The sequence below is a fragment of the Haematobia irritans genome, chromosome 1, assembly GCF_050003625.1.
Source record: "Haematobia irritans isolate KBUSLIRL chromosome 1, ASM5000362v1, whole genome shotgun sequence".
Taxonomy (NCBI): Eukaryota; Metazoa; Arthropoda; class Insecta; order Diptera; family Muscidae; genus Haematobia; species Haematobia irritans.
In genome coordinates, this window is record NC_134397.1 from 175,325,043 (window position 1) to 175,339,906 (window position 14,864).

Sequence of the window (14,864 nt, forward strand, 5' to 3'; positions counted from 1 at the left end):
GGTGGAGGGTACACAAGCTTCGGCCTGGCCGAACTTACGGACGTATATACTTGTTTTTTTTTTTTTTTCACTTGTTAAAGAAAGTTTCGTATGTCGTATCGTTAGAAATGGCGAAAATGTCTTTAGTGGAATACATGGTGGACGCATTTTAAGTGCAATATTTAAATTGAACTTTTTATGGAAAATACGAATTTTGTAAACAACTATTTCTGTACTTTGTTTGAGAAAAATTCGAACAAGATTCTTTAAATAATTTCCTAATTAATAATTTAGATTGACACTGTGGTAAGATTTAATACATTTCATAACTTACTAAGCGTAAGATATAAAATGTAACATTTGATACACATGTACGTAAAATTTTATCCTACAAAAGTCATATGTACTATATGCACTTATATACAGAGTATAACATTATGGTTACCATTTAATTTTATTTCTTTTTATACGCTATAATATTACACCAAAAACTCTAAATTTTGTTATTATATATATATATATATATATATATATGTCGTTGGCATAAGTTTTCTTCACTTACCGCAAAGTGATAATACCTGGTTTTATTTGCACAGAATTCACTTCCATATGGTTTTCGTCATAATGAAGGAATCTTTATATTTTTGCATTTTTTTAATTTTTCTGCTTTGGGGTCGACAAAGTCTGTGTGGGTGCGCTCATTCTCTAATAGGGAACAAGTGAAATAATAGCGGAATTCGAGCGAACTCCTTTTTTTCTTGGTGAATAAAGCAATCTCATATTGCCCTTCACATTGCATGGATGCTGATAGTCGACAAGTAAACTCTCATATATTGTATTTATGGTGCAATAATCTTTGTTCCTATCTTTGTTCCATGCAGGAAGAATAGAATCGTCTTCGAGCTTTCCATTAAATGAATTTGGTTTATTTATTTAATGCACTTTCAGTAGACAAATTCTCCTAAAAATGAAGTAACGATTCAGACGCATATAGAACGAAAAAAAAAACTGGGGAATATACCCTTTCACGACATCCATACGAAAGGAGTTTATGGTTCTTGTATGGCTAGATGGTGATGTTTTATTTTTGTTGGTACCAAACAATACAAAGGGAGTACCATGAAATTTGATAACGATGGTGGGTTTGGAAAATGTTGCAAATTTTAAGAATCGTAAAATGTTCATTAAGAGCAAGTTACTACATTCAATAGAAGAGTTATGGTGGTGAAATTTTGTAAAATTTTTTTATCTGAAAGAAGATCTGAGGGATCGTAGTTTCTGTACCAGTTTATAAGCCTTGGTGGTAAGAAATTATAAATTCTTTTGTAGCAAATTCAAAGCAATATATTTCTCAATAAATACATTGAGTAAAGCATGTCCGATTCCAAAGATTTTTTTATACCATCCACCATAGGATGGGAGGTATATAACATTTGTCATTCCGTTTGTAACACATCGAAAGATTGCTCTAAGACCCCAGAAAGTATATACATTCTAGGTCGTGGTGAAATTCTGAGTCGATCTAAGCATGGCCGTCCGGCCGCCCGTCCGTCCGTCTGTTGACGTCACTTCCGACCGAAAAAGCTATCGACTTCAAACTTGGCATAAGTAGTTGTTATTGATGTGGGTCGGATGGTACTGCATATGGCCATATTGGACCACTTTTACGTATAGCCCCCATATAAACCGATCCCCAGATTTGGCTTGCGGAGCCTCTTAGAGGAGCAAATTTCATCCGATCCGGTTGAAATTTGATACGTGATGTTCATAATTGTATATCGGTTCATAATTGTAAATGGCCCCCATAAAAGTGACCCCCATGTTTCAATTTTGGCTCTCTACACCGAAAAAAGTGAACTGTTTTATAGGAAGAATGAACTACCACGCACGAAAACTGAACTAAGTTTTACTCCACATTTTGAGATTTCTACAAAGCGTTGTTAACATATCAAACGGGATTTTCCGGTATCTGGTCGGGGAGGAGCGAAGGAGAGCAGTGGGTTCCCTCTACTCCGATTTTTCGAATATTGAAATTGACAGGCAACGTGGAGGATGCTTCATTCTCCGGTATATGTTCAGGAAAGGCATATTCTCCGTGCCCAACATTTTTTTAACTACTTTTAATTTGTCCGATATATTGGGATTCTCTTTATGTAGTTCAAATATGATGCTTAATTTTCCGATACGTTGAAGAGAAAATTACCTTCCCTTGATAAAAAAAACGCTTGAAATTCACAAGAAATGTAGAGGATGGAGTAGGAGCGACGTGAATACAAATCGTAACAAGTATATACGGCCGTAAGTTCGGCCAGGCCGAATCTTATTTAACATACCCTCCACCATGGATTACGTAGAAACTTCTTCTAAATGCTGCCATCCACAATCGAATTACTTGGGTTGCGGTAACGCTTGCCGATGGCAAGGTATCTTAAAACCTCCTAACACCGTCTTCTAAATTGTAAGTAAGTCCATACGTGGTATATATTAAATTAAACAAGTATATACGGCCGTAAGTTCGGCCAGGCCGAATCTTATGTACCCTCCACCATGGATTGTATAGAAACTTGTACTAAATACTCTCATCCACAATAGAATTACTTGGGTGGCAAGGTATCTTAAAACTTCTTAACACCGCGTTCTCAATTGTAAGTTTGTCCATACGGGGTAAATATATTTTAAACATAAAAGGGCCGACGTACATAATTCAGTTTGACAAAACTTTCTATACAAGAAAAATTTTAACAAAATTTTCTACAGAAATAAAATTTTGACAAAATTGTCTATAGAAATAAAATTTTGACAAAATTTTCTATAGAAATAAAATTTTGACAAAGTTTTCTGCAGAAATAAAATTTTGACAAAATTTTCTATAGAAATAAAATTTTGACCAAATTTTTTATAGAAATAAAATTTTGATAACATTTTCTATAGAAATAAAATTTTGACAAAATTTTCTATAGAAATAAAATTTTGACAAAATTTTCTATAGAAATAAAATTTTGACAAAATTTTCTATAGAAATAAAATTTTGGTAGATTATTTTTGGCTCGAGTGCCAACCATGATTATGAACCGAATAAAATTTTAACAAAATTTTCTATAGAAATAAAATTTTGACAAAATTTTCTATAGAAATAAAATTGTGACGGCCGTCCGTCCGTCTGTTGAAATCTCATCCGAACGAAACAAGTTATCGACTTGAAACTTGGCATAAGTAGTTGTTATTGATGTGGGTCGGATGGTACTGCAAATGGCCATATTGGATCACTTTTACGTATAGCCCCCATATAAACCGATCCCCAGATTTGGCTTGCGAAGCCTCTTAGAGGAGCAAATTTCATCCGATCCCGTTGAAATTTGGTACGTGATGTTAGTATATGGTCTCTAACAACCATGCAAACATTGGCCCATATCGGTTCATAATTGTATATAGCCCCCTATAAAAGCGACCCCCATATTTCAATTTTGGCTCTCTACACCGAAAAGTACGAAAAGTGAACTGTTTTATAGGAAGATGAACTACCACGCACGAAAATTGAACTAAGTTTTACTCCACATTTTGAGATTTCTACAAAGCGTTGTTATGTTACCAAACGGGATTTTCCGATATCTGGTCGGGGAGGAGCGAAGGAGAGCAGTGGGTTCCCTTTACTCCGATTTTTCGAACATTGAAATCGACAGGCAACGTGGAGGATGCTTCATTTTCCGGTATATGTTCAGGAAAGGCATATTCTCCGTGCCCAACATTTTTTTAACTACTTTTAATTTTTCCGATATATTGGGATTCTCTTTATGTAGTTCAAATATGATGCTTAATTTTCCGATATGTTGTAAGAAGATTACCTTCCCTTGATAAAAAAAACGCTTGAAATTCACAAGAAATGTAGAGGATGGAGTAGGAGCGACGTGAATACAAATCGTAACAAGTATATACGGCCGTAAGTTCGGCCGAATCTTATTTGACATACCCTCCACCATGGATTGCGTAGAAACTTCTTCTAAATGCTGCCATCCACAATCGAATTACTTGGGTTGCGGTAACGCTTGCCGATGGCATGTTATCTTAAAACCTCCTAACACGGTCTTCTAAATTGTAAGTAAGTCCATACGTGGTATATATTAAATTAAACAAGTATATACGGCCGTAAGTTCGGCCAGGCCGAATCTTATGTACCTTCCACCATGGATTGTATAGAAACTTGTACTAAATACTGTCATCCACAATAGAATTACTTGGGTTGCGGTAACAATTGCCGATGGCAAGGTATCTTAAAACTTCTTAACACCGCGTTCTCAATTGTAAGTTTGTCCATACGGGGTAAATATATATTAAACATAAAAGGGCCGACGTACATAATTCAGTTTGACAAAACTTTCTATACAAGAAAAATTTTAACAAAATTTTCTACAGAAATAAAATTTTGACAAAATTGTCTATAGAAATAAAATTTTGACAAAATTTTCTATAGAAATAAAATTTTGACAAAGTTTTCTGCAGAAATAAAATTTTGACAAAATTTTCTATAGAAATAAAATTTTGACCAAATTTTTTATAGAAATAAAATTTTGATAACATTTTCTATAGAAATAAAATTTTGACAAAATTTTCTATAGAAATAAAATTTTGACAAAATTTTCTATAGAAATAAAATTTTGGTAGATTATTTTTGGCTCGAGTGCCAACCATGATTATGAACCGAATAAAATTTTAACAAAATTTTCTATAGAAATAAAATTTTGACAAAATTTTCTATAGAAATAAAATTTTGACAAAATTTTCTATAGAAATAAAATTTTGACAAATTTTTCTATAGAAATAAAATTTTAACAAAATTTTCTATAGAAATAAAATGTTGACAAAATTTTTTATAGAAATAAAATTTTGACAAAATTTTCTATAGAAATAAAATTTTGACAAAATTTCCTATAGAAATAAAATTTTAACAAAATTTTCTATAGAAATAAAATTTTGGTAGATTATTTTTGGGTCGAGGGCCAACCATGATTATGAACCGAATAAAATTTTAACAAAATTTTCTATAGAAATAAAATTTTGACAAAATTTTCTATAGAAATAAAATTTTAACAAAATTTTCTATAGAAATAAAATGTTGACAAAATTTTTTATAGAAATAAAATTTTGACAAAATTTTCTATAGAAATAAAATTTTGACAAAATTTCCTATAGAAATAAAATTTTAACAAAATTTTCTATAGAAATAAAATTTTGGTAGATTATTTTTGTGTCGAGTGCCAACCATGATTATGAACCGAATAAAATTTTAACAAAATTTTCTATAGAAATAAAATTTTGACAAAATTTTCTATAGAAATAAAAGTTTGACAAAATTTTCTATAAAATTTTGACAAAATTTTCTATAGAAATAAAATTTTGTTAAATTATTTTTGGCTCGAGTGGCAACCATGATATGGACCAATTTTTATGTGATTGGAGATCGGCTATATATAACTAAAGACCGATATGGACCAATTTTGGTATGGTTATTAGCGGCCTTATACTAACACCACGTTCCAAATTTGAACCGGATCGGATGAATTTTGCTCCTCCAAGAGGCTCCGGAGGTCAAATCTGGAAAACGTTTTATATGGGGGCTATATATAATTATGAACCGATGTGGACCAATTTCTCTATGATTGTTAGAGACAATATACTAACACCATGTACCAAATTTCAGCCGGATCGGATGAAATTTGATTCTCTTAGAACCTCCACAAGCCAAATCGGGGGATCGGTTTATATGGGGGCTATATATAATTATGGACCGATGTGGACCAATTTTTTCATGGTTGTTAGAGACCATACACCAACACCATGTTTCAAATTTTAGCCGGATCACATGAAATATGCTTCTCTTAGAGGCTTCGCAAACCAAACCAGGGGATCGGTTTATATGGGGGACAGATATAGTTATGGATTGACATGGACTAATTCTCGCACGGTTAGAGACCATATACTAACACCATGTTCCAAATTTCAACCGAATCGGATGAAATTTGCTTCTCTTAGAGGCTCCGGAGGTCAAATCTGGGGATCGTTTTATATGGGGGCTATATATAATTATGAACCGATGTGGACAAATTTTTGCATGTTTGTTAAAGACCATATACCAACATCATGTACCAAATTTCAGCAGGATCGGAGGAAATTTGCTTATCTTTGAGGCTCCACAAGCCAAATCTGGGGATGGGTTATATGGGGGCTATATATAATTATGGACCGATGTGGACCAATTTTTGTGTGGTTGTTATAGACTATATACCAATACCGTGTTCCACATTTTAGCCGGATCGGAGAAATAAGTTTCTCTTAGAGGCTCCGCAAGCCAAATCTGGGGATCGGTTTATTTGGGGGCTTTATATAATTAGGACCGATGTGAACCAATTTTTGCACGGTTGTTAGAGACCATATACCAACACCATGTACCAAATTGTAGCCGGATCACATGAAATATGCTTCTCTTAGAGGCTTCGCAAGCCAAATCTGGGGATCAGTTTATATGGGGGCTACATATAATTATGGACTGATGTGGACCAATTTTTGCGTGGTTGTTAGAGACCCTATACCAACACCATGTACCAAATTTTAGCCGGATCGGATGAAATGTACTTCTCTTAGAGGCTCCGCAAGCCAAATCTGAGGGTCCGTTTATATGGGGGCTATACGTAAAAGTGGACCAATAACATCCGACCTAACTCAATAACAATTACTTGTGCCAAGTTTCAAGTCGATAGCTTGTTTCGTTCGGAAGTTAGCGTGATTTCAACAGACGGACGGACATGCTCAGATCGACTCAGAATTTCACCACGATCCAGAATATATATACATTATGGGGTCGTAGAGCAATATTTCGTAATGTTGCAAACGGAATGACAAAGTTAATATAATCATATGGTGGAGGGTATAATTAAAAGAATTGTAGCAAAAGAACACCCTCTCCTCAATTTTTGTGGCCGACTTCTCCTTGCCCTTCTCTTTAAAAGAGTTCGAATGTGTCAAGTTTGTTTTCAGGTCTAAGGGTACGGTTTACTAAGTTAACGTCCCTAAAAAATATGCTTCGGAAAATAAAACTATTCCTTACCATCGAAAATTGGTATCACAATCCAAGTAACTCGATTAGGATGACTTTCTTTAGTAGAACTTTGAACGCAGTCCATAGTGGAGGGTACATAAAGTTTGGTACGGACGTATATACATTTTCTCATGGCACTCCATTCTTTGACATTTGTTCTCTTATATTTTGAGTACATGTCTGTATCTTGTAACTAGATTTTCTTTGATCTTAAAATCATGTTCACTGCGCGAACATGGTAGCGGAGAAAATATTACATAGTCGCCACAACAAAAAATCGAAAATAATACCAACCTCGTATATGAAACAAAAAATTAACTCATCTATCCACTCTGGGTCCGTCCATATACTACATTCATATCTTATTGTAATCGTACATATTTAAGCTACTGAAGTTCAAGTTAGCATTGCCCGAAAGAACTTCAAAGTTTTTCCTTGGCAATCTCCTTCTAGTGACTCTATTATTGTGTTGTCGCTTTGTGATGGTGGCAATGGTTGTTGGTGGCAGCAGCCTGGTTATGCTGCTGAATTTTGGGCTGCTTCATTTCTTAGGGATATTTTTTTTTTTGGGTTCCCAATTCTGTGTTGAATGCAACACAAAGGTATTAAAAATTGAAAACATGTTGTTAAGTAGCATGTAGGACATGATGGCGCTTGTGAATGTCGTGATTTGAGATATTAAAACTGTATTTCCTTCCCCCTTTATTCAGTTGGTTGCAGTTTGGTGCGACCACCATTCACTACTTTTCTATTCTATGCCACTCTATATTTGGTTCTGTGTGGTTTCGAGTGAATCAATTGAACAAAGACTTAAAATTTTTGTTGGGGTTATATCTGTCCATACATGCTGGAGCAGTAAACGGAAGGTTCATCTAAAAATCCTATATGGAATAGAGCATCATGCCCAAACTAAAGAAACAAAAAATCGCATTCAACACCAGAACAGTAACAAATTCGTGACTTTTTTGTCTGTTCAGTCCATCGCCTCCTCATCTTGGTCGCTTTAAGTAGAAGTCAAAAAGAAAAAGAAAACAATACAGCTTAAGAGAATTTTATGGTCCATTCTACAATGCTATTGCCATCGTATTTCTTAATGCCGTTTATTGGTGAACATCCCCCAAAACCTCAACAGAAAATTTAAAAAAAAAATAACAATCTTTAAAATATATTAATTGATTTTTTTTTTCAATTAGAGGATATTGCAATTGAATACAGAAGTAACTTATACAGGTCTGTGGTAGTCCAGGCCTTCTATTAATTTTCATGTGTGATCTTTTTTTATCGTAGTTCAAGTTAAGATGGATATATATTAGACAGAATATAATATAAAGTTTCTTGAAGTAATTTCACTTAAAATCGGAATAAAAACAAAATTTTATATATATTTCCAAGGAAATATAAAACAGTACCATTTTATTTATAAACAAGTATAAACAGCCGTAAGTTCGGCCAGGCCGAATCTTATGTAACCTCCACCATGGATTGCGTACAAACTTCTACGACAGACTGTTATACACAATCGAATTACTTGGGTTGTGGTATCTTAAATCGTTTTCTAAATTGTGAGTTAGTCCACACGTGGTATATATTAGACAAAAATTTATGTAAGTCAACACATAATAACGAATCGATATGGACTTATGCACGGTACGTAGGGAGCCAGAATTGAAATATGGGCGTCGCTTATATGGGGGCTATATACAATTATGAACTTGATATGGACCAATTTTTGTGTGATTGGGGATCGATTTATCTGAGGGCTATATATAACTATAGACCGATATGGACCTAGTTAGGCATGGTTGTTAACGGCCATATACTAGCACAATGTACCAAATTTCAACTGACTCGGATGAAATTTGCTCATCCAAGAGGTTCCAAAACCAAATCTCAGGATCGGTTTATATGGGGGCTATATATGATTATGGACTGATATGGACCACTTTTGGCATGGTTGTTAAATATCATATAGTAAAATTGCGAACCAAATTTCAATCAGATCGGATGAATTTTGCTTCTCCAAAAGGCACCGGAGGTCAAATCTGGGGATCGGTTTATATGGGGGCTATATATAATTATGGACTAATATGAACCAATTCATGCATGATTGTTGGATACCATATACTAACATCACGTACCAAATTTCAACCGAATCGGATGAATTGTGCTCTTCCAAGGGGCTCCGGAGGTCAAATCTGGGGATCGGTTTATATGGGGGCTATATATAATTATGGACCGATTTCGACCAATTTTTGTATGGGTGTTTGAGGCCATATACTAACACCATGTACCAAATTTCAGCCGGATCGGATGAAATTTGCTTCTCTTAGAGGCTCCGCAATCCAAATCGGGGGATCGGTTTATATGGGGGCTATATATAATTATTGACCGATGTAGACCAATTTTTGCATGGTTGTTAAAGACCATATACTAACACAATGTACCAAATTTCAGCCGGATGGGATGAAATTTGCTTCTCTTAGAGGCTCCGAAAGCCAAATCGGGGGTTCGTTTATATGGGGGCTATACGTAAAAGTGAACCGATATGGCCCATTTGCAATACCATCCGACCTACATCAATAACAACTACTTGTGCCAAGTTTCAAGTCGATAGCTTATTTCGTTCGGAAGTTAGCGTGATATCAACAGACGGACGGACATGCTCAGATCGACTCAGAATTTCACCACGACCCAGAATATATATACTTTATGGGGTCGTAGAGCAATATTTCGATGTGTTACAAACGGAATGACAAAGTTAATATACCCGCATCCTATTGTGGAGGGTATAAAAAAATTTTACTTCAACTTTTTGATTAAATTTTCCTTGTTATTATGTAAAAAATGTGTCTTCGAAAGTAATGTTTTATTATCTTATTGTTAAAATTTAAATTTATTAAATTTAAATTTTGTAAAAATTTTATTTCTATAAGAAATTTTGTTAAAGTTGTACTTCTATTTGTCAAACCATTACCAAATTTTATTTCTATAGAAAATTTTGTCAAAATTTTATTTATAAAGAAAATTTTGCACAATTTCTATTTCTATAGCAAATTTTCTCAAAATTTTATATCTGTGGAAAATTTTGTCAAAATATTATTTCCATCGAAAATTATAACAAAATTTTATTTCTATACATTTTTTTGTCAAATATGAATTTTTATAGAAAATTTTGTCAAAATTTTATTTCTAAAGCAAATTTTCTCAAAATTTTATTTCTATAGAAAATTTTGTCAAAATTTTATTTCTGTAGAAAATTTTGTCAAAATTTTATTTCTATAGAAAATTTTGTTAAAATTTTACGTCTGTAGAAAATTTTGTCAAAATTTTACGTCTGTAGAAAATTTTGTTAAAATTTTATTTATATAGAAAATTTTGTCAAAATTTTATTTCTAAAGCAAATTTTCTCAAAATTTTATTTCTATAGAAAATTTTGTCAAAATTTTATTTCTGTAGAAAATTTGTCAAAATTTTATTTCTATAGAAAATTTTGTTAAAATTTTACGTCTGTAGAAAATTTTGTCAAAATTTTGCGTCTGTAGAAAATTTTATTTCTATAGAAAATTTGGTCAAAATTTTATTTCTATAGAACATTTTGTTAAAATGTTTTTTTTTATATAAAATTGTTCATCCTCTATAAATTTTGGATTTTATTCTCAGTGAATGATATGCAGATGTAGATCTCACTAAGTGTTTTGCGAGACGAAAACTCAGTGTTTCAGGTGCAGACCGAAATATCAGGGATTCGAACGCATGTCAAAATCCTACAGATTGATCGCATTCGCTGATTTGCAAATCAACCTTTGAATGTTTTAATAGCTTGTAAAAGTCTCAACGACTGCACTGGACAGCAAACCATTAGTGATTCAACAGCAGCCTGTAATCTTAGTGCGATTTCGTTTCGCAAAAAAAAATGTTGCCTTGGCATTACACTACTTTTTCCCTCATTGTATTTTGGCCAAATGGTAGTGCCATTTCTAAGTTATTGTTAAATTCATAATATTAATTTCGAGAATGCTGTACCTTTTATTCCCATAAAAAAAAATAAGTAATCGAGTTATAGGTAAAGACCTGGATGGTTTAACTGCTGCCGAAATCTCTGTGATTTAACTTCAGGCTGACATACACTCCCTTGTTCTTTATTTATTTATTTATTTATTTCTATATTTATTATAATTAAAATTACAATAAATAAAAAGAAAATTTAAGCACTAGCAGCTAAAGCTATCGGCTTATGACTAATCAATATAGGTGATATAAATGAGATAAAAGAAAAAAGGGTTAGTAAATTATAAAAATTATTGTTTGTTTTGCGTACATTATATTTTGTTTTGTAAGTTAAGAGATTTAAGAAGAGCGTATATATTATTTATATTATCCTGGGTGGGGTGCTGTAAGATAGTTGCTAAATCGTCGGTTTGTAACATGTTCCGAAAGATTGTTTTAAGTGATGTGCATTCTGATAGAAAATGTTTGGCAGTGAGGTTGGTTTGTTTGCAGTAGTCGCATAACGGTGGGGAATCTCGGGATAAAATATGTCCATGCGTGAGTTTGCTGTGCGTGAGTCGAAGACGAGTAAAACATTTATTAGCTTGATAGGATGTATTGGGGGGTAAATTCAGAGGCGTTCTGTTAGGATTTATTGTTTTATATAGGTGGTTGTATGTACCCCAATGGCTGTCTGTATTTTGTTTGGCAGATGTTAGCGCCAATTTTATCAGAAAATTTTTATTGGCAGGTATAAAACTGTAAGTGGGGAAATAACTGGGAATTTCTTTTGCTATGCAATCGGCTTTTTCATTCCCAGCTATGCCAACATGGCTGGGGATCCACATGAGTTTTACTCTGTTTTTCATATCAAGCATAAGTTGTTGGATTTGGACAATAAATTCGTGCTTATTCCAGCAATTAGAACACGCATTAAAAACAGATCGGCTGTCTGAACATATTAAAGTTTTACCCCGTCTTTTACTGCATATTTCCAATGCTTTTTGAATTGCGAGAGCTTCGGCATCATATATGGAGGAGTCCTCATGGACTAATCCTGTTGATAGAATGTCACCATTTTCCGATACAACAGCGAAGGAGGTGTTCGTAGTGGTTTTGGAACCGTCAGTGAAGACTATATCCCAACCATCCATTTTATAATTTGTAAATATTTCATTAGATAAGGAACGAAAAATTGTTGGGTTGGTATTGTTCTTATTCAGATTTGTTAGAGAGGCATCAAATAGTTTTGTATCTAAAGCCCATGGCGGGTATTTATGAGTATGTGTTTTGAACTTGGTCAGACCCAAATTTTTGGATATTTTGAATATACTGAAAAGGGCAGAAGGACATCGTAGATTAGTCTTACGTTTACCCAGTAATAATAATTCCTTTGATAAGATGTTGGGTTGTATGCAAATTGTTTTGTATGAAAGTCGGCATTTCAGTTTATATGAACGTTCGGGTAGTGACTCGAATCCACTCTCAGCTAATAAGTTTTGTACTGGAGTTGTTCTAAAAGCACGTAGGCTGGATCTGATTGCATTATGCATAGTGCTTTCGATTGCAGACATAGCGGTTTTTGGGGCAACATTGTAGAGTATAAGTCCATAGTCTATTTTTGACAGAATTATAGCTTGGGCGATTTTGAGAAGATTATTTGTATGCACATAACTACGAGGCGACGATAAGTATTTGATAATATTTAGCCGGGGTTGTAAACTCTTCTTAAGACTAATACAATGATTCTTAAAATTATACTTATGATCAAAATGTACTCCTAATATTTTACATGTATCGCAATTCTCAATGTAGTTATTGTTATAAGTAATATTAATAGGTCTACAGTTCCGTTTGTTGCATATATGCAGATGTTTGGTTTTATCGAATGATATGTTTGCTCCCGATACTTTAGACCATTCGTCTATAACACTAAGGGTGTTGATAAGTACGTCCTGGATAGAGATATTCGATTTATTTTTGACAATGATATATAAATCATCTGCATATAGACAGTGTTCAATACGTTTGTTCTGGGTTAGTATTCTACTTAAGTCGTCAAATGCTATGATAAACAAAGTGACTGATAGTGGGGAACCCTGAGGAATCCCATTGTGTAGTGAAACTATATCAGAGAAAATGTTGTTAACCCTAACAGAAAATTTTCTGTTGGTTAAGAAGGATTTAATGAAATTGTACATTCTAGGACCAAGTTTCCATTCAGATAGTTTCTGAAGTACAATGTGAATGCCAATTCTGTCGAAGGCTTTAACAAAATCTACCGACAGTACAGACGTATGATTTCTCTTCGAGCGGTTCTTGCATATGAGATGGTCAATATATAACAAAGCATCAGTCGTACCTAATCCTGGTTGAAAACCCACCTGATATGGGGATAGTAGGTTATACCTCTTGATGAACCACATTAATCTCTTGGACACGATTCTTTCTAATACCTTACTGATACAAGGTAATAGAGATATTGGTCTGTATGAGTCTAGTTGATTGATTGGCTTGTTGGGTTTCACAATGGGAACCACGGTAGCCGTCTTAAAAAATTGGGGTATGACTCCGCACTTGAAAATATCATTGAAATGATCCAGAATGCGACTCTTAAAAGAGAATGGGGTCATCTTGATAATCGGATATGATATTCTGTCTAACCCTGCGCTTTTTCCCTTTACAGAATTAAGGCAACTCGAGAGTTCCTGAAAAGAAAACGGCTCTTCCAAGCGTTTGGTCTTAGAGGAGCAAGTGCCTCTATATTGGGGAAGCAGCAATATTTGATCCTTTGTATTGCAGAATAAAGTGGAAAAATTCGAGTCACTAGAATTTGAGGACCAATAATGTGCGAATGCTGAAGAGATATCAAAAGAATCTGATAGGGAGGTACTGTTTATATCTATGGATCGTATAGTTTGAGGGGAAAAATTACCAGTTAGACAACGAATTTTATGCCACATAAAGCTAGTTGATAAAGAAGGATTTATCGACTCTGTAAATTTTCTAAACGCCTCTAATTTTGCAACCTTTTTAGCCCTGTTAAACACTGCGTTTCGTCTTCTATATTCAATAAGATTATATGTATTCATATCGCGACGAAAATTTCTCCAGGCCTTTTGCTTATTTTCCCTTAATATCTCCATCTCCCTAGACCACCATGGGACATTTTTGTTTAGGACTTTTCTCTTTGTCTGTGGAATACTCTCATTAGCGGACATTCGTATTATTCTCCTGATTTGGGCACTTTCTCTATTAACATTGTCCGTGGCAGGTAAATTCTTGGAGTATCTTATGATATTAAGGGAAAATCTTTCCCAATCAGCCTTGTCAGTTAAGAATTTGGGTCGGAAGCCCCAGGAATCCTTACAACCGTAGTCGACTGTGGTGAGAATGGGAAAATGATCACTATTGTGTAGGTCCTTTATTATGGACCAACGGCACTTTGGAAAGAGGGCTATTGATACCAAGGAGACATCAATATGAGTCATTGTGCCATGTGTACTAATATGAGTGGGAGATCCGTCGTTCAAGACTGATAGATCAGTGCAGTTTATGAAGGACTCAATTATTTCCCCCCTTTTGTTGGATTTGGAAGACCCCCACAAAGGGCTCCATGCGTTCAGATCTCCAAGGATGATTAGAGGAGTATTAATATCTGATGTGAGGTCGATAAGATCCGAAATAATGATAGACTCATTAGGTGGTAAATAAAGAAAAAAAATACTAAATTTCATATTTAAGTCTATTTGAAGACCAAGTGAACATGCACCCGATCGGGAGCTAATGGTTGTGTGAGGTATGTTCC

The 14,864-nt window shown here is 34.1% G+C and overlaps 1 protein-coding gene across 1 annotated transcript in view; it reads right to left on the bottom strand.

Annotated features, from left to right (window-relative positions):
- LOC142233278 (uncharacterized) overlaps nucleotides 1-14,547 on the bottom strand; it is a 46,294-nt gene extending 31,747 nt beyond the window's left edge. Inside the window, exons 1-2 of the mRNA XM_075304138.1 lie at nucleotides 13,513-14,547; nucleotides 11,739-13,155 (exon numbers count right to left, since the gene is read on the bottom strand). Of these exons, the coding sequence (XP_075160253.1) occupies nucleotides 11,739-13,155; nucleotides 13,513-14,547 (2,452 nt within the window). The remainder of the gene's footprint in view (nucleotides 1-11,738; nucleotides 13,156-13,512) is intronic.
- Between the last annotated feature and the right edge of the window lie 317 nt (nucleotides 14,548-14,864).